General features: G+C 40.8%; 1 protein-coding gene across 1 annotated transcript; it reads left to right on the forward strand.

Moving 5' to 3' along the window:
- Positions 1 to 275: 275 nt before the first annotated feature.
- Positions 276 to 5075, forward strand: trappc3 (trafficking protein particle complex subunit 3). The gene is made up of 5 exons (XM_069681301.1): positions 276 to 431; positions 1470 to 1567; positions 2759 to 2858; positions 3982 to 4164; positions 4370 to 5075. Exons 1-5 carry the CDS (start codon positions 390 to 392, stop codon positions 4487 to 4489), a joined length of 543 nt encoding a protein of 180 aa, XP_069537402.1. The 5' UTR covers positions 276 to 389; the 3' UTR covers positions 4490 to 5075.
- The last annotated feature ends 14347 nt before the right edge of the window (positions 5076 to 19422 follow it).

Genomic DNA, 19422 nt, shown 5'->3' on the forward strand with positions numbered 1-19422 from the left:
AGCTGACTGAACGTCAAGCTGGCAGGATGTATATCGGTAATGCATACATTTTCCTTCAAAATAAAGTCTCTTGTTTATTTTTCCTGGGTAAATGGAGCTCAATATGCAACTACGTGACGTCAAAATTAGGTTTAGGTTTTTAACTCGATTTGCATTCTCAATTACATGGCTTCTTGTCATCTCTGTGTGTTTCTAATATAAACGAACATTGTCAATCATGCTTTCAATTTACACATAACCGGAAGTTCATATATTAATCCAGCCAACTTCACATTACAGGAAGTGCATGACTAAACTCGCGATTACGGAAACAACTGGTTAGAAAGAATCAAATAAATAAAGGATTAATATCGCGTCGCCACCTGTGTTATCCTGTAACACTGTCCACAATGTCCAGGCAATCCAACCGAACAACAGACAGCAAGAAGATGGTAGGCGACCCGCGGGATTAACGTCAGCCGAGCCCAGCTAGCCGAGCTAGCAAAATACTAACTGTAGCCAGATAACTAAGCTAACAGCTGGCTACATCATATTTGTGCGCACTAAGCTGCTTGTCAGCCAAGTACCTTTGTTTGATAAGAGTAACTACGCACATGAAACGCATTTAAATCGGTTAAATAACTATTTCATTCATTGTTTATTGCTAACGGCGTCGAAAGGAAGTGCAGTTCGTTGTAGCGCACAAGCTAAACAGTTAGCCTCCTTTGCTGTACATGCCCCCCTGTTAGTTCCTTTTACTTTGAAATTAACTTTGTAATTGAAATTCATTATATGCAATAATATAGTTTCTCACACGGAATAACGAAAAGAAAATTTTAATTCAATACAACTAATAAGCTGAACTAATGTTTTACTATGAGACGCGGTTTGCCGAAAAACAACTTATTGCAAAGTACAATAGTAAGAAGTGACAGAACAGCACGTCTGAAATCGTGTTCATCTTTCGGTCTGTTTTGTGAACACTTAAATGGTGACATTACAGCTCTACAGCTTCAATGAAAACAGAACCCTCTTGAGCGACTACATAAAATAATTGTCCATGACCTAACTTAATTGTATAGAAATGTTTTTGGACATTGTAAATAAAAACCATACGTTTTTATCACTGCTGTTAGACTTATTTTCAGCACCAGGAGCTGTCCATAGCCCATGCTTTGGGAACTATGCCACCCTCAACTTTGAGTGAACTGATTTTAGATGGCAGTTTCTATCTGGGTGTTTCAAGAGCAAAATAGAGGCTACATTTAAAAGTGTCATTTTATCAGATTCTCTGTATAACGGCTTGCTCCCCTCTGGTCATTTCGATTCTAATATGTGTGATTAAGCCTTTATTTCAAACTAACTAAATGTTCCTTACCACATACAAGTTTACCACACTCAGTCACATATTTCATGCCCTTATTTAGGAAAGCTATTTTATTTCAAGCTGCACAAATAATACAAGAAATCTGTTATATTCTTTGTTGTAGAACTCTGAGCTGTTCACCCTGACCTATGGAGCGCTGGTCACCCAGCTTTGTAAAGACTACGAGAATGACGAGGAAGTCAATAAACAACTGGACAAGATGTAAGTATCCCTATCTATTATCATTAGCTATGTTTACATCCTACATACTTGCTGATGTGAAACCAAGAAAACAAAATACTGAAATACGCACAGAAAGAACCTCATTTTCTTGAAACATTTATTTTTGTGCTACTTTTACTTATGATTTCAAGTAAAACTAGCAGTAGGATACTCTTGTAGCTTTTATTTTTGCATGGTGCAGGAAAGCATTTGGTAATCATATAGTATGTAAGGGCCGGGCTTTATGTATGTAATTTTAACAACCCAATATACATCACAAACTAGCAGGATACCAGTGCCAAAGTACCTTCCAGTACTGAAAATATTGCACATTGGTGTTATACCCTCTGAATACACCATATGAAAAAATAAATGGAGTTGCCATGTTTTTAAACCTTATCATTTGCTTGTTATACCAAAAAAAGAGTAATGATTTTTCTGGCCTCTGGCCTCTCTCCCTTCAACTCACACCTTCACACCACTCTGACACATTCTGCTGCCCTCTCTCATACATAGACACAAACCAGAGCAGAGAGGTGACATAATCGGCTTTTATTTCTAACACTTCTGTGTCAGAGGTTCCCCAGTGTTCCCCTTGGGTCTTGTAATTTCTTAGAATTTATTCGGGCCTTTGAAGAAGAGCGCACTGATACGTGTTTTTAAGAGAGAAAACATTTCTTTGGAAGGCACTGCTGGATACAGTTCTCTGGATACAGTTAGCAAAATAAGATTAAGAAAAATCGATGGTTTTATAACTGAAAAAATTCAAAACATCCTGTCACGTTGACAGGACTTTGGACTGGATGTACTTTGCTTTTCTGGTTGTGCAGCAACCCTAAGCTCTCTCCAAGCTAATCACGATGAGGCTTGTCTTACCTGGCCTTAGAAGGCAGTGAGTCTGCGGTGCCCACTCTGCGAGTCGCCAGCCAACTTGTTAGAGACAGACCATGTTAGGATTGGGACGCATCAGTTGGCTTCAGACCCTGTAGTTAGGATAAGTTGCCATGGCCTTATCATAATTATCAGCATTGCCAAGTATACGACCCAAAAATGTGTTGGAACATTTCTAACAGTCTTCTATCTCTTTCCTGTAATTTCTTTCTCAGAACTTTTTTTATTTTATGTACTAAGAAGAGGAGGAATGACATTATCTTTATTTCTCGTGCTTCTCTCTCTGTCTTTCTTTCAAAGGGGATATAACATCGGAGTGCGTCTAATCGAGGACTTCCTGGCTCGCTCCAGCATCGGCAGGTGTCAGGATTTCCGAGAAACGGCGGATGTCATCGCTAAGGTAATTGGAAGGGTCCAGACCAATCAGAGCATGACCGTGGACTTCTTCCAAGATGGAGGCAGGGAGAAGGGGGCTGAGGGATGACAGGAAAGGAAAGATTACAGGGAATGATGGCGATGAAACATCCTAACCATCGATGAGGGTCAGAAGAAAAGTATGTTGGCAGGAATAGGGAATACTGATTGTAATTGAGTCTCAGTCTGACTCTTAGAAAAATAATAAGAAGGCGAATATTCACATACATGCGCTTCGTACAAGGTGATGCACACTCAGTAACTCTCCTGATCGGCTTCACTGTTCAGGTACATCTATCCCTGCCTGACCCGACTGCATGTTCAGCACTCCAGCTGCTTGTTAGGGGAGTCATTTCACAGATGTAACCCCACACTAGCTCAGGGACTTGGCTCCTGGTCATAAAGAGAAGGGTCATATCTGTAAACTGAGGACCACTGTGGGACAGCGGTTTGGAAGGCTCAACGATAGCCTTGCTCGAGGATATCACATGACCTCTTGCTAAACTCTGAAACCACCTCCGTCATTTGTCAGTTAAATATGCATTGTGGGGGTCTGCCGTACGTTCAGAAACATTGATCATTTTCCATATATAAAAAAAAATTCAGCCGAGCGCCAGGGAATATTTTCATCAGCGTCGATACAATTTCACTATGTTGAAAGAACGATCGATTTGTGCGTGCGTGAGAAAGCATGCAACGCTCCTTTGACACATCACAGGGACAAAGTGCTGCAGAGGAAAGGAAGGAAGAGACCGTAGGTATCAGACATCAGGTGTGTGCAGATATTACATACATGTTTACCTGTAGAAAGTATCACCTAGTTGGTTAGTGGATCACTGTTATGCAATGAGATAGTTACATGTGGTAATTATAGATGTACGCGGACTTATTCTGACACATTTTTTTGTGCTACACTGCAGTTAATCGTCTGTTTTGTACTGCTATATTATGATAGGAGCTACTGTAACTAGAAGCAGTAACTAAAAAGCCTACTGCAACAATTGTCACCAATGTAAAAATCTAACTTCTTCAGCTAAACAGGTGAGAGTCTTTTCAGATGAATTATCCTGCACTCTTCTTCTTTCATCCACTCCTCACCATGCTGCAAGGTTGCATTTAAGATGTACCTGGGAATCACCCCCAGCGTGACCAACTGGAGCCCAGCAGGAGATGAATTCTCCCTCATCCTCGAGAACAACCCGCTTGTAGACTTTGTGGAGCTGCCGGACAACCACAGCACGCTCATCTACTCCAACCTGCTGTGCGGGGTCCTCAGAGGCGCGCTGGAAATGGTAAGGTCAAGGTTACACGACCTATTTTAAGGCAGAAATCCTGAAGTTAAAGGGTCAAGTTTGAATGGAGATGATGCATATTTATAAAGTTATTTGCACTAATGTCAAAAGACAACACTCCCTAAAGGTTTTTAGATAGCAATGGAGGTAAAGTGATGGTTAACCAGGACGAGAACACTTTGTCTGATCTCATTATCTGATTTAGGTCCAGATGGCGGTGGATGTGAGATTTGCTCAGGACACTCTAAGAGGGGATAATGTGACAGAAATTCGCATGAAGTTTATCAAGAGGATCGAAGAAAATCTCCCAGCAGGAGACGAATGATGGAAAAATCCTTCTCTCAATTTCTTGTTTCTCATTTTGGGAGAACACCTTCATGTACAGACTGAAAGGCTGAATGAACTGAACTCGTGGCGCATCTCAGAGGACCAACGGATGCTTAATTTCCCTGCATCTTGTCTGAAATTATATAATAATATTTGTTGATTTCCAGGATCTTCATCTACTGTGTGTTTTCAGAGACGAATACGAGGAATTCGAAGATATCCCGAGGAATCAAAACCCTGTACACTGTTAAAACAAAACACAAGTTCATAACACGCCCCTGCTACCCTGGGTATTATAGGGGAGAAAATAAAGTTACTTGGCACTCGGCTGTGGTCCTGATTAAGTGAAAGATATTGTTGGTCAGTGCCTGGATGACAGCTGTTGCTGTTAAAGAATTTCTTCTTCAGTTGATGATAAAAGTCTTTTCATTTGTCCATGTTTAAACTCTTTTCGTGTGAAGGCTGGAAAACCTTACCATGTCGTGTTTTTATGTTTGTTTTAAGAGATCACACTATATCGCTGCCAATTATAAGGCATGTTAATTTATGTAGATGGATATGTCAAATAAAGGCGACATATTTAACACGATGCTTTTCTCATGTGTCTGTGAGAGTGGAGAGATTTGGCACTTTATAACATGACTTTTGTGCAACCTGCAACAGTTTTAACTGGTCACGCATATCACATACACACACACACTGTGTCCTCTGTACCACCTTGTCAGCTCTGCTCCAGTGTACTGTGGGAGCATTAGTCCTTTTGATTACCGCAGCCGCTCTGCAAAGGCAAACAATAACAGACCTAATGCCTCTCTTATGTTTGTTCAGGGTACATGGAAGTAATCTGCGTGCTTGTGGCTGCGTGTGTGTGTGTGCGTACAAATACCCACCAGTGCTTGGTTCTGGTTATCACACCTGTGAATGGTTTTACATCACCCAGAGGTAACGAACAGAACCTCTCATTTAGTCTCCTGCACACCTCGTCAATAACGGAAAACACAGGCGGCCATTGACAAACGCGCACACACACACACAAATCAAACCCTGGTCTTTCTTTGGAGGCAAAAATGTGGTCTGGATACCACTAAAACATTAGCCATGTTTTTCTTATTCCTTGTCTTTTTTTGTGTTATTGTGTAACCCTACAATAACATTTGTACCACACTCACACGAGTTCGCTGAAAGCACTTAGAGGATGAGATTGTAAGATAGGGATTTCCTTTCTGAGAAATCTGTCAGCTATTAGCTGCTGGAAACCTCCAGGCTCTACACATCCTATTTTATAGCGGCTATTACCTGAACCCATTTCTGCTTTACGGTTTTTAGCACTCAGGCACTTGGAGTAAAATTCTCCCAAAAGCCACCAGAGGTTGCTGTGTACATGAAGTTCCTCTGCTGTGGCCAGCATGGCTCCCAGTATAAGGCTAAAGTCGGGTACTTTAAGCATTTTTTGGCCAAAGATGGGTACTGAGGGAGAAATACATTCCCTTATTTGTGGGAGTGAGGGCCAGAGCTGCCAGAAAACATAAATAAAAGGTTTAAGATTAGGAATATGGGAAGAGCAGAGAATTCGCAGTACTTGAGCTGAGTGGCTGATGCCAGTATGCTTTGATTTGGCCGGAGATTAGACAAACGATGACAACATGCAGCCTTTGTAGCGTATAATCCTGTGAAAGATGTATGACGATGGGATTTCTTTGGTATTATTTACTGTCTTAAGCCCCTGCCGACTCCTGTCTGGGGCAGTGCTCATTTAAAAGGATAAAGAGTGGAAAGTGGAAGCAACCCGACAGCCGTCAGCGTGCAATAAGCCTGGCGAGCCATTAGTTTAGCTCTCAACACATTATGTGCACATATCTATGCACCCTGTAGGCCCGTGATGTGGATGTTGGATGGAAGCAAGCAGGAAATAGTTTTTGTGCAGAAGCTCAATGTAAATGACTTGGCAGAATTAGAGCCGTGTACCTGGGGGATGGATAGACAGCTGGGTTTGTGTATTTGTGAAAACCTGTATTACTCTGCCATATGCTTGCAGGAATTTGACTTGACAAAACCACACATATATGCACACGTACTGTACACGCAGGCCAAAGTGTGGATGAATTTATTGCCACCACTGTACTCACAAATAGGTGTTAATACACACTAGAAGGACCTTATCCAAACACGCAAACAGGCCGTTCTCTCTCTCCCAACACTTCAAGTTCATGTGTACGTCTAGTGAGAGTTTTGTGTTGAGCGTTTTCACAGTTTTAAACAAAGTAGAAAAACTACAAACTAACTAACACTCCATCATGACTTCACTCCTCATAACCTGTGCATCTGTGTTTTCTATTCCCTTTGCAAGAGTGCAGATGTTGTCGCTGAATGAAAACACAAGGAGGGAAAAAAAAAAGGCACTTAAGACTCTTTCCAAAGACATGACGGACTACAAAGATACTATTTTTATGAATTGTTTTTCCCATCTGCCCCTTGTTTGTTTAAAAACACACATGATCTCATTTCCCATCACTCAAATCACAGCTTGTTTGGCGTCTCCTATAGGCACTGTTGTTGTTTCATATTTTCTGTTAGTTCATGTTATTATCTTTACTGTTTTTCTTTTTAGTTGCCTCTATTTTTCAGAAAACTTTATTAAGACAGACCTGGAAAACAAGTAGCAAATGTTACGGGCCCGAGACAACGTGCGCCGATCTGCTTTGAGCCAACTAAACGTTTCCATGTGGCCTTTATGGGAAACAAATGGTGAAAGGCACGCTGTGACAGTAAAGCCCAGCGCACAGCTAGTATTGACCTGCGCTTATTGAATACCACATCCCTTTCTTCTACCTCTACTCCATCTATTTCCATCCCTTGCTTTCCCACTTTATTTTCTCAGCCACTTTCATTCAATTACCCCACCTTTTTCTTTCCATTCTCTTATAAATGTTTTGCCGATGTTCCCGAGGAAAGCCAACAGTCTCTAAATCAAAGAAAGGATGTGTTATAGGCAACCATTCGGGAATGTCTGATGGGAAACGCGCTGCCTCTCAGGTGAGGTAAGGGCAGACTGAAGATGCAGTCACCCAGGATTTCCAGAGGTTTCCTGAGTGTGTGTTTTGCGTCTGCTCGGTGGAAAGAGCGTTGATGACAGCAGGTAGACGGCAGAGAATGCAGTGAGTCAGCGAACAAGTGGGCTCATGGTCAAACTCCATGAGCCCAGACAGGCTGAATAATCTCCCCGGGCAGCAAAGAGGTGGTTGATTTAATGAGCGTGTCTCTGGCGCGCACCTGAAAAGATGCTCACATGAACACAAGAGTTGCCGTTACATAATTCAGAGGCTTTACACTTGTCTACTAAAGCACATCCCGGTGAAAGTGTGAATGTAGCGGTTAGAGGAGATGTTCGTTTGGGATTTTATGTTCATAAACACCACAGTAAATAAACGTGGATGTGGTTTTGAGAGGTAATTATGAGTTGATTTGTTATACAGTCACAGTATGTACCCGGTGAAATCTGCTGCAGCATCTGCAAGCCATTTGGAATATGAATCATCACCCACTTCCAGACAAACTGTTTAGCACTTCCTATAAATCTAATAACTCATGCTTTGCTCAACCATTTAGCGAGGACTGTGCATCCAATAGAAAGTGAGAACTTTTTAGACCTCCCGCAGTTCTGTTTGGGTCACCGAGAGTATTGGCAGGAAGAGTGAAACGAGAAACAAAACTAGCAAAACATCTCTCTTCAAAAAATAAAAGCATGGATGAGATCCAGCTAACCACGTACGATAAAATCCTGGATCACTAGTATCACAAGGGATTCGTGTTAACAAAGAAAACATCTTTTCAGGAGGAAGACATGTCAGGAACTTGGTACAAAGCTGGGTTTGGTCTGTATCAGAAGTGACCTGGCTGGTTCCACGAGGGTTTCAGCCGGAGCCCTGGACGCCGGCGAGCCATTAAATGCCTTGTTTTTGGTTTTTCCTCCTCCGCTTTCTTCAAGGCTTTTTGGATGGGAGCTGCTAAGCTGCCTTCACTCTGCTTCCAATTTCCTCCTGCTCTTTTGTTCTTCCTCTTTTCTCCAGAATCTGATGAAGAGGAGTTTTTCGACGTTTCTGATGATACAGGTTTTACCCGTTCCAGATCCTTTTTATCTTCGCGCCTCATTTTCCCACAATACACTCGACTTTTGTCTTGTTTTTCTCCCTCCTTTCTTCTTCCCTTTTTCCTGACCCCGCAGCCGTTCAAGCTGGAGTTTATGTAACAGCGGCAGAACTTTCCAGCTTGGAACGGCCTCACTTGAAGATGGAGCGAGGAGAATGAGTGGGAGAGAAATAAAAAGGAAGTGTCATGTAATATTACACTGGCTTTGCCCTGAGGCTAAACGGCACCTCACCTTAGACTTCATTATTCCTGGGCCTTTAACTCTAAATGCACATATGTAAGCATATATTTTTAGCAGTCTCACAAGCAGTAACAAATACATTAATTCTAATTGAAAAGCAAGAATTTGAAAGTCCTGCTTTTCCCTGGACTCAAGTCAAACCCGGCTTACCTCCCATAGCACAGGGTTGCCTGGAGGCTGCACACCAGCTGCACTGGACGGGATATACCGCTCACCACTGCCAAGCAACAACCAGCCATATGTGTGTCACATCAACATTTTTGAATGACAAAACACACCATGTCTCCCAACCAGGCTGTTATCTAACTTTTAAGCATGATGATCCAAGCAAATATGACAGCATCAATCTAGGCACAAGCCTGAAGGCTTTATGTCTTCAGCAAGTCACTTATTATCCGCCAACTTCAAGTACCTTTCACACACGTCAGTGTGATTGTAAGGGGTCTAAATGTCCTATTATGCAGGCAAGTATGACTTTCCATATAAAACACCCCGAACTGTCACGATGGAAAATGAGACTGACTGAAATCTGAGTTTTATGAAAAATTCCTTTGGTAGGAGATGCGTGATGGGGCATTTAAAGCTATGTTTCCATTTTACTGTTGAGTGAATTTAATGAAAAAAGAATGTTCCAATAAAATGTCAATAAGTGTTTTAGAGCTAGTATACTAGCCTATATCAATGTTGATCGAATGTTTTCGATTGTAATAGAGCAAAACGGCTTTGAAGAAAAGCTATTAGGTAAGTTGCTATTTTTATTCATTACTGGTGGTATGCCTTTTATTTTGATGATGTTACACTTTTTACTCTAGTATTGGGGCTGCTTAACATGTTGACATGTTATAGGTTTGAATATATTTAAACCAAACCATTATTACCTTTATACTGAACTATTTTGTAGAATTGTAGTTTTTCTGTTTGTTCATGGTGCTGCAGCTATGTGAAGCTAGCAAGCTAACAGGCGAGTTATTCATTATTAATGTTATTATTATATCTTTTGTGTTGCTCTAGTGTTTACACACATTACTTCTTTAAAAGCTTGATGTTTAATTATCAGTTCAGTATTTTTTGCTAGCTTCCCCTATTTTCAGGAACAACTATTGAGAACATAACCTTTTGGACTTACACACTGTGAACTGTGAATTAAGTTTATTAAAAACATAAATAAGTTCCCAACATTAAAAGGAGCTGGAATTTAAATAAAAAAGCAATTCCTCAAATATGCTCACAGTGACAGTGGTAACAAGCCAATGTTTAGCATGCAAGTTCTTTAAAGAAGAGCAGGTAAGGAATAAATAATGCTGATGTCTTTAGTTTTGATCCGGTTGTGGTGTTATTATTAAAAGTCATGGGTTCACTAAAATGATTACAGTATGTATGAAACAGTATTTCTGTTTAGAAATATATGGGTATTTGCCAATAGTTGTTCACTCAAAAACACTCATGTGCTTTTAAAGCTATCAGTTTGGGGACAACCAAAGCTATTAGGGTACTTCCACCAGGAAATATTGTGGGTACAAACCTTGAGGCCAGTCTATTTAGTAGATTTTACTGGATAAGTTCTAACTTTGACCTGCTGGTGGCATTAGATAAATAGTCAGGGGTTTTCCATAGACAGGATTCATCATCTGGGGACCATGACTCACAAATGGAAAAACCTCATGGCGAATCATCCAAAAGCCCTGTTGCTAAGATTTCTAGAGGTGAATAGACCCGCATTGCCATCTCTTGTGCTACTTGTGTGGATAATAAGTGTGGACAAAAAGTGAACCTGCTGAAGTAGACAAATTCTACATGTATGCTCTCTTAAACTTTTGCTGTTAATGACAAAGTCAGACAATTGTTCACTTTGTTACTGTAGTTAAAATGTTTTTATCAGGGGTTGTATTTCTCCCCAATATTGATATAGTCTGGTGATGTGTCTGCCCAACTGTAAAGTCTTCAAAGTGTTTCTGTTCCTGCCAAGTTCAAGACCTCTTGTTCACCTGCTGAGCAGAGATACAAAGGCCTCAGGGTGCTGAGAGATTTATGTAATGGGCCATATTCATCGGACAGGTCGATATACTCAGAGCATGCCTCTTCACTGATCCATAATGGCTATCAGAGGTCAAATAAGATTAGAAACAGCAGATCTAAAATTGCCTGTGAAAGATGTACTGCCCACACTCCTAGTAAAGCAGGAGTGATCTTATTGACTGTTATGAATGTCCTGTGCTTCTAGCTCAATGGCATCACAAAATGGAAAACATCCAAAGATGTAACTAAAGTTTGATTTATGCTAACAGTAAAGAGTTTTGAGCTGCACATAAGCACAAAAGAGCATGTTTGCAGGAAAGGGGTTTTGCTTCCCTTGGCAGGCGTCAGCGAGTGCAAAGTGTCATGTATACCTTTGTGTATTTATTGTCCTTCAAAAACAACACATGCATACATAATTACTTGTGCGTATTCTCAAAAGGCAATGTTCGTGCCAAAATTGAGGTTGAATGTTCAACTTTTCCTTCCCCGTTTCCTTGCTCATGTCATTCAGTAATGCGAGTACTGTGCCAAAAGTTTTTCGTAATTTTATGGCCTTGAAAACCTGACATTTGTGTCTGCATGCAAACGTAGAGAATTTCTCCTTAAGCACGTGTACTTATGTGCATCTGCTTCACCTATGTGCCTCCCTGTGTGATTTCGTTACTCATTCTATGTGGAGGTGCTGAAAGAGCTCTCTGCGGGCCTCATAACGCACAAACCTTTTTCCAATTAGCCGGCCAGGTTAGGCTCAGTGCTGCTTGGATCTACTGTAAATCTGACCCAGACAAAAACACCCACTAGGTCCTGCTCCAAAGGGACGGATTGAGAAAGGAAGAGGGAGGAAGCTGTCAAAAGCTGTGTAGCATTTTGTCGGATGGTTTCCGGGCCTCTCGTGCTGCAGGTCAGCGTCTGGACCTCTGACTGTCAGCATTCACATCAGTTAGCTAGTTACAGGATGGTCATATGGTTTCATGCAGGAATAAAATTGAAGAAGCCAGACTGATTCTGGTCTCTGTGGCCATGTTACAACCACACACGTACATCTGCTGCCACAAACAGCCACACATGCACATATTTAATATTGTCTGTCAGGACATGACTGGAGCAGAAGCATGCCTCATGTCAGCAGAATAGTCTCTTGTTTTTTAGTAAACAGCGGGTAGCTGATTGTCACCGAGTGACTTCTTTGTGTTTGTTAGTTTTTCCAGCCACTGACATCTGAGCACACTGTGGTTTTTGCTTCATAGTAACTATGAACCGATTTTATTGTTAATATGTTGTGAGACCATGTAATTATTTCCTATTTCCCCTGCTTTAATTCTATGAAAGCGTTTCAGTGATTCAGAAATTTTAACCATAATTAGTTAAACCAAAATTGTATTGCAAAGAAACAAAGGAAAGTGAAACATAATAAGTGAAAACAGTCTGTTTTCAGAATACCACATTTGGTTTCTTTTGCACTTGGTATGCAGAATGCACCACTGAGACATTTTCAGTGGACATAAAAGCCAGTGGAGCTGAGTGAATGAGACCTGGATGTCCTCTGAGATGTGCTTTGGAAGACAAAAGCATGACTCGGACTGCAAGCGAGCATCCAAAAATCACTTTTTTTCCTCCTTGCTTTTATCTCTCCTTTGTCTGTCTCTGTTTTATCTGCCTCTTGGCAGGTATGAATCAGTGCAAATGGATGATGCTGTGAGAAAACGAGGACATGTCTTCGCCAATAGAGCGATGACCCTTTCTTTTGAGCCTTGCAGTTATCTGGCACGAATAACCAGTTCATAACGTTGTCCACATGGCATGTAGTACAAAACATATTTCGTATTAGTTAGCTTATTATTCTTACCACAAATTGGACCATTTAACACATATACGTAATTTACAAATTATTATGAAAAAATACTAATGCAACAATTTATATGTAAAACAGCCACACTTTGATCCAGACTAAAAACAATTATTATTGCATGGATTGCCAACAATTTGTACAGACATCCATGGCCCCAAGAGGATGTTTTCTGCTGATCGGTGAACCCATGACTTTTCCTGAAAAAAATATTCTGTTTATTGCCATGAAATTTGGTATCTACCTTGCTCTACCATCGGTGTCAAACATTACCTGCCAAAGCTTGTTAGCTTGTCATCGTTGGCACATTAGCATGCTGAACAAGCTTTTACTCAAAACACTATGATTAAGTACAGCCTCACCATTTCTGATTGTTGTACATTTTATTATTTAAAATATTTAACTGTTTTACAGCTGGTACAAAACTCACAATTTCAAAGAACAGCCATTAATATGGTCACTAATGTTGCTATAGTTTGTATTAATGGGATGTGTTGCAACCAGAATTAGCTGAAACACTAAGTCTACAACACCTGAGGCCAGAGGCACCAACCATCCTGATGGCAACACCTCTCCCATGAATGCTTGATCTGCTAGGGTGGACCTGGTAATGGAAGCTCAAAGAGTAGACTGTTCAGAGGGACAACCCCCCCATTCACCCTCAGCTCCGGTGCTGCACGGTCTGGTTCAACTTTACAACATAAAGGGGGGGTCTTAAAAACATGCCCTGTCACTACTCAACCTCCCAAAAATGTCACTGATTTGCACTTACACACACACCTGCCCATGGCTCACCAATCTTTGACACGTGCCGGGTGGAAGGTGGGGCAACCGTTTTAGCAGGGTATTTATGATATCATGACATCATCAGGCCAGGTGATGGAGTGCTGTGTCACACTCTGTTTGGTTTTCCAGCACTAACTGTATTAGCAATAACACCAGCTCTGGGAAAACATGTCAGTGGAGTATATAACTGAAATTGGCGCACAACAGTGAGGAGAGGAAAAGAACATAAAATACTAACCCATGTGTTCGGAAGAAATCGAGGCTCGATCATCAGAAGGTGCCGTCAATCACAGTTTCAGTTACCTCTACCAGAGCCCCCTTCTTCTTAACACCTGAGTGACCCCTGAACCCCACCCTTTTCCACACACACAAACACCACAGCACTAACATTGTGCTCCTTGTGACACGTGTAATAAGACATAGTAGCTACGTTAACGGTAGAAACACCACCATAATTCACTGTACGTACCCACAGAAAGAGTAAAACAGAAGGGAATGAAAGGCTGTTGGTGCACGTAGGTTTTTTATATAATCACTTCTTTAAGTTTGAAACTGTGAGATATGGCTACCATGAAAACAACAGGATTACTGTGGTCGGTGGTGCAAGGTGTGGATGCTTGAATCAGCAAAGGAAAGAATGACGAGTGAAGTGGAGGACTTCATGAAATGTGAGTCATTCATTAACACCTCTTTATAGAGTTGTGTACCTCATATTCAAAAAGGTACATTGTATCTAAAAATAGTAACGCTTGGAAAACTGCATCTGATATTTCCATTTTCACATTTTGGGCACTTGCGTCAAGTGTGTGACCAGTTTTAAACAAAAATAATGGTGGTTTAGTGTTTTTTTATACACATCACACCATTGATAGACCCGCCCTCGCTACTGGTGTTCTGGAGGCCAAGTAGGTCGGTAACACCAACTGGCAGCTCCAAAGAAATGAACAATTATTTCCAAATCCTGAAAGGACTTTTTCTTTGTACTTTGTCTTTTTGTGGCTGTGTGTGTGTGTAGTGTACGGGTATTTGACAGTAATAGGAAATCATTGAAGTTCAAATACGTCCCAATTGCATCATTTGATGTATATTCTAGAAAGCAGTATCTATTTTCTATAAGCCAGGGGAGACATCTAAATGTTGGAAGGACTGGGGATGGGATGGTAGCAATGTTTCCTGTCTAATGTTTCTGTTTCTGTGCACCTGGGGAGTAAGGTGGAAGGAGTGTCTATCCCGCTACAGTTGACAGATGATGGCACTGTAGGAAAAGGAAGTGGGGATGTACTTGTCTGACCTGTCAACTGGGCGTAGAAAATGTAAATCATCAGCTGGGGCCAGGTCAGTGTCTGTGTTTCTCCTGCATTTCACAATAAAGCGCCAAATCATAACAAAGTTATCTCAGGACATTTCACAATTAGAGAATGTCCCGATCATGAACTCTCTTATTATTACGAGAGCCCCAACATTAATCCACCAAGAGCAAGGACTTGGCAACAGTGGCAAGGAAAAACATCCTTTGAACAGGCAGTGACCTCAAGCAGAACCAGACTCATTGATGAACAGCCATCTGCCGCAACTGGATGGGCTAGAAAGTGGGATAGAGTGAGAGGCAGGAAGGAGATAGATACAGACAAACAGACAGACAAGGTGAAGTATACACAGCAACAAAAACAACAACAGATTAAACAGAATTGTGGTTACAATGCCAATAGTAACAGTAGAAACATGCCTGTTCACCTCGACTTCACATGGACATTTTACGAGGGGGCTAGCGGGAAAAAGTCTGCACAAAGTCAGGGTGAAAAGATTTATAGGAAGACGATAGGAAAATATTACCTCTTTCCCTCGTTCTTATGAGTAAGCGTGCTGCAACTTCTTGGACACCAAGTGTCTTGAGAGACTTATTAGACCAGCCTGATAATAGGGAATTGAAATAATCCAACCTTGAAGTAATAAATGCATGGACTACTTTTTGAGACAGGATGTGCTTGATTTTTGCAATTTTGCTTCGGTTAGAAAAGTCCTTGAAATTTGTTTTATGTGTGAGTTTAAAAGACATTCTGATCAAATAGAACCTCTAGATTCCTTGGTGTTGGATGCTAGGCTGATGCCATCTAGAGCAGCTAGATTCCCTAGCTCTTGGTTTCATCTGGCTTCGTTGTCATCTGCATAATAATGAAAGTTTATGGTGTTAACCGATGATTTTATGAAGCATAGGTTGAAAAAGCACTGAAATGTGTGGAACGTCATGACTAACTTTGGTTTCATAGAGCATTTTTCATAACGTACTAACTGAGATCGATCTGATAAATAGGATTGAAACCAACCTAAAGTGGTTCCTGTAAATCCCATGAATTGTTATCGTCTCTGTAACAGGATTAACAGGGTAAATTGTGTCAAGAGAGAAGTCCTCTGTCTGAAGCAATTAGGAGATCATTTGTGACTTTCACCAGTGCTGTCTCGGGGATATGGTGGACACTAATCCTGACTGAAAATCCTTGGATAAGCTGTTGTCATGTAACCTATTGGCTACTGCTTTCTCAAGGATCTTTGCGTTGAAGGGAGGGCTAGATATAGCTCTATAGTTAGCTTACGTGCCTGAATCAAGAGTAGGAGTTGTAATTACTGCTACTTTAAATGACTGCGGGACTTATATAAACAGATTGATCATATCAAGAAAAGAAGCGCTAAATAAGGATCAACTTTCATAAGCAATGAAGTTGGAATTAGATATAGCGAAAAGAATAAGCTCTGTCGTTGCCAAACGTAAGTTCAAAACAGCAAACGTGTCATAGCTATTCAGATGGCAATACTTGTGGGCCACATGATAAACCTTATGTCACAAGTTGTGATCATTTTTCTAATTGGGCCGTTGCTATGCTTTTATGGTATTTATAATTATGCCATCCTGTTGATGCACACTGATGCGTTTACTAGTTTGTGTCCAGGAGGTGTTGCAAACCTTATTCAGTAAAGAAAAATCTGTTATGGACTTTTCCACTTGATTTTGCTATACTCACAGCTACTGTTTTCTGCACGGGTGAAAAAAGTGATTTAAATGTAATATCTGTATTCAGATCTATATATCTAACCTCACTGAGGGTCTTGATTGGTTTCCCTTTACGAATTTTGGTGCAAATGGATCTGGGTTAGGGTTAGGGATAGGGTTAGAGGGGTTAGAGGAGAGATTAGAAATGTATCATGTATCAACAGCAGGGGTGGACAGTAACAAAGTACATTTTCTGAGTATCTGTACTCTGCTTGAGTATTATTTTTTGGGGAAACTTAATACTTTAACTCGACTACATTTGAAAGACAAATATCGTACTTATCGAAAAAATATCATAGAGCTAACCTCACTCCAATCAGGTAGTTCATTTAGTGGTGGTAATGATGGCTACAGCAGAAAACGATGACGGTTCTCCACCTGAGCAACCATGGCCATATCTTCAGCCCACGTTTGAGGTTTTTGAAATGAAGAAAGATTCGTATTGTTTCAAATGTTCTATCTGTTTACCACACACAAACTTCGTCACATCCTACAAAATAAGTAGTTTGAATACTTAAGTATTTTTAAAAGCAAGTACTCTAGTACTTTAACTCAGGTAGTAATTTGACTGAGCAACTTTGACTCAAGTATTGAAGTTGTGTACTTAGTCCAACACTGATCAACAGCAAACCTTGTGCCAATTAAGTAATTTCTGAGCAGCTTTTCACATAAACCAATGTTTAACTTTCCTCTTTTTTATGTAATCTCGTCTAATTCCAGTTTACCTTCACACAGCTTAAATCTCTTTCACTGGTCTTCAGCATAGGCTTAAGACTGCATAGCAGGACAGCCCAAACACAGTTTCCTTCATAAACCTCTTGATCCTATTTCCCTGACCATTATGCTTGCATATTTCAATCGGCATGGAGCGTAAGTGAGGGGTGGAGGAGGAAGAGGGGGAAGGAGGGGGAGAGGGGAGGAATGAAAAACACAAGGAGGTCAGCGAGAGAGACGTTTCTTTCTTTCACACCATGTGTTACTGTACGATATTCATTTCCTCTGCGATTCCGCTCCCTCCCTTCAGCCCTTTGTTTTTCTTCTCCATCACTGTCAGTGTGTACTGGCTGAGTTACTCTAGGTCGCATTGAGTCCACTAGATCCTGTCTCTATCTTGGATCCATCCTTCCAAATCAGTTTCTCAAATCATTAACCATGCAGAGTGCAGCTGTGGCAACCTGAGAGCTTTCTGTTGTAGTTTTGAGCCGCCAAAGCTCGTTAAAATGAGCATGTTTGAAATATGAGCCTGAAACCCTGATTGAAATAAAAGGATAAACCTATTCATCAAATCAAATCTAGATAGAGATCTGTTTTATGCGAGACTTCTATTCAGGCATGGATTGAACGTAAGGCAACATGGCAGCAACATGATCTGCTAAAAGGGCTTGTTTTTGCAGACATTGGTATGTTAGTTATTAATGTCATAAAGTAATTAATAGATTATTTCGCAATCAAAGCAAAGGGGGAAAAAACTGAGGCTCCCCTCCCTAATTTCTGCTTCATTCTTCTTTTTCTTTGTCTATTCCTTACCCCTGGCCTGTACTGCCTTTCCTGTAAGCCTCAAGTTATTATTTAACCATGCTGTATGGCTCTGAGTTAAGAAGTTCTCATCATAAAATCACAAAAACATGACTGTGGTTGTACTTCAAAATGCAAAGCATTCTGGCAGTCGGAGGCTGAGTATAAGTCATTCCATGTGGAGGCGAGGGTTGCTGAGGCTAAAAGTGTCACATGCTTCTGTTGCAGCTCATTGGTTCCCATGCACAGTAGCCAAATATACTATCCCCATTTAATAGTGTGTTTTCATTTAAATCTTAATGTGCTGTTTCTAACTCATTACATCATCGAAACCCAGCAACATAGGGAACTAGATGTTTTTGACATCCCGCCTGATTCCAATGAGGACCATTCGGTACCAGATGATAAGCAGTGATAAGCAGATATGAGGTTGGTTTTAGACTAAGGTGTTTACAAACACTCTTACGGAGGTTTGGTGGTTTGGTATACTGACAGGAGGTGGAACTATGAGTAGGTACCATATCCTTCCTGCTTGTGAAAATCTTTGGGGTCGTTTATGGAGGGGGTCTTTTTGTGTGATCAGTGCAGGGCTCGTAGCTCAAACGAACCCACGACATCCCTCGAATTGTCCAAACAACGTCCACTGATCGAGCTCCAAGAATTATTCGAGAATAATCCCTTGAATAAGAATCCCTTTAAACTATGCTGTTGACTTTTTTGCATCAGTCCAAAACGGCACTTACTCTAAAACCCTAAGTTGTGATTGTCCAATTATAGGGAACCATAATCTGGCACTATGATTTTCTGCCTTCAGTGGTCACCAAGTTTTACTTCCAAGGCCAAGGACACATCATGAACTATGACTACATTAGTTTTTCAGGTTCTTGCTTTATGACCCTTCTGATAACAATGGACCCATACTCACATACTTTTTTCACTCTAGTTTGAAAAAAATCCTCACTTTAAAGGGCCAACATCTGAAAATCAATCAGATTAAAACATTGAAAGTAATAGAGACCATGTTTTCAACCTTAGCAAGGTGCCTAGAGCTGCTAAGCTAAGCTAGGAATAGCTCTATTACTGTGTGAAATCAAGGATCCTTTCTTTCAAAGAGAATTTGAAGTTGTAAATCTGTCACTGTTGCCAGTGTAAACTTTATATGTTCTGTTTGGAGAAGTCAAGGAGCAGCACATCGTTAATCACAATAGAAAATTTGTCATCAGACAATACAGTCATGTTTTCTGAGGACGTCACCAAAGCATTGCTGGGATAATATTTAGCCAGGTGCCGAATGTGGATTGGGAGACGTTTATAGAGCTGAGTGCTTTATGGAAT

This window comes from Semicossyphus pulcher, unplaced genomic scaffold, assembly GCF_022749685.1.
Source record: "Semicossyphus pulcher isolate SPU_LCO1_2020_fin unplaced genomic scaffold, fSemPul1.0.p SCAF_5, whole genome shotgun sequence".
NCBI classification, from domain to species: Eukaryota; Metazoa; Chordata; class Actinopteri; order Labriformes; family Labridae; genus Semicossyphus; species Semicossyphus pulcher.

Coding starts and splice junctions, on each gene's coding strand:
- trappc3 (XM_069681301.1), top strand. CDS start 390: ATGTCCAGGCAATCCAACCGAACAACAGACAGCAAGAAGATG. Junction 432..1,469: donor CAACAGACAGCAAGAAGATG/GTAGGCGACCCG, acceptor TCTTTGTTGTAG/AACTCTGAGCTGTTCACCCT. Junction 2,859..3,981: donor CGGCGGATGTCATCGCTAAG/GTAATTGGAAGG, acceptor CCATGCTGCAAG/GTTGCATTTAAGATGTACCT.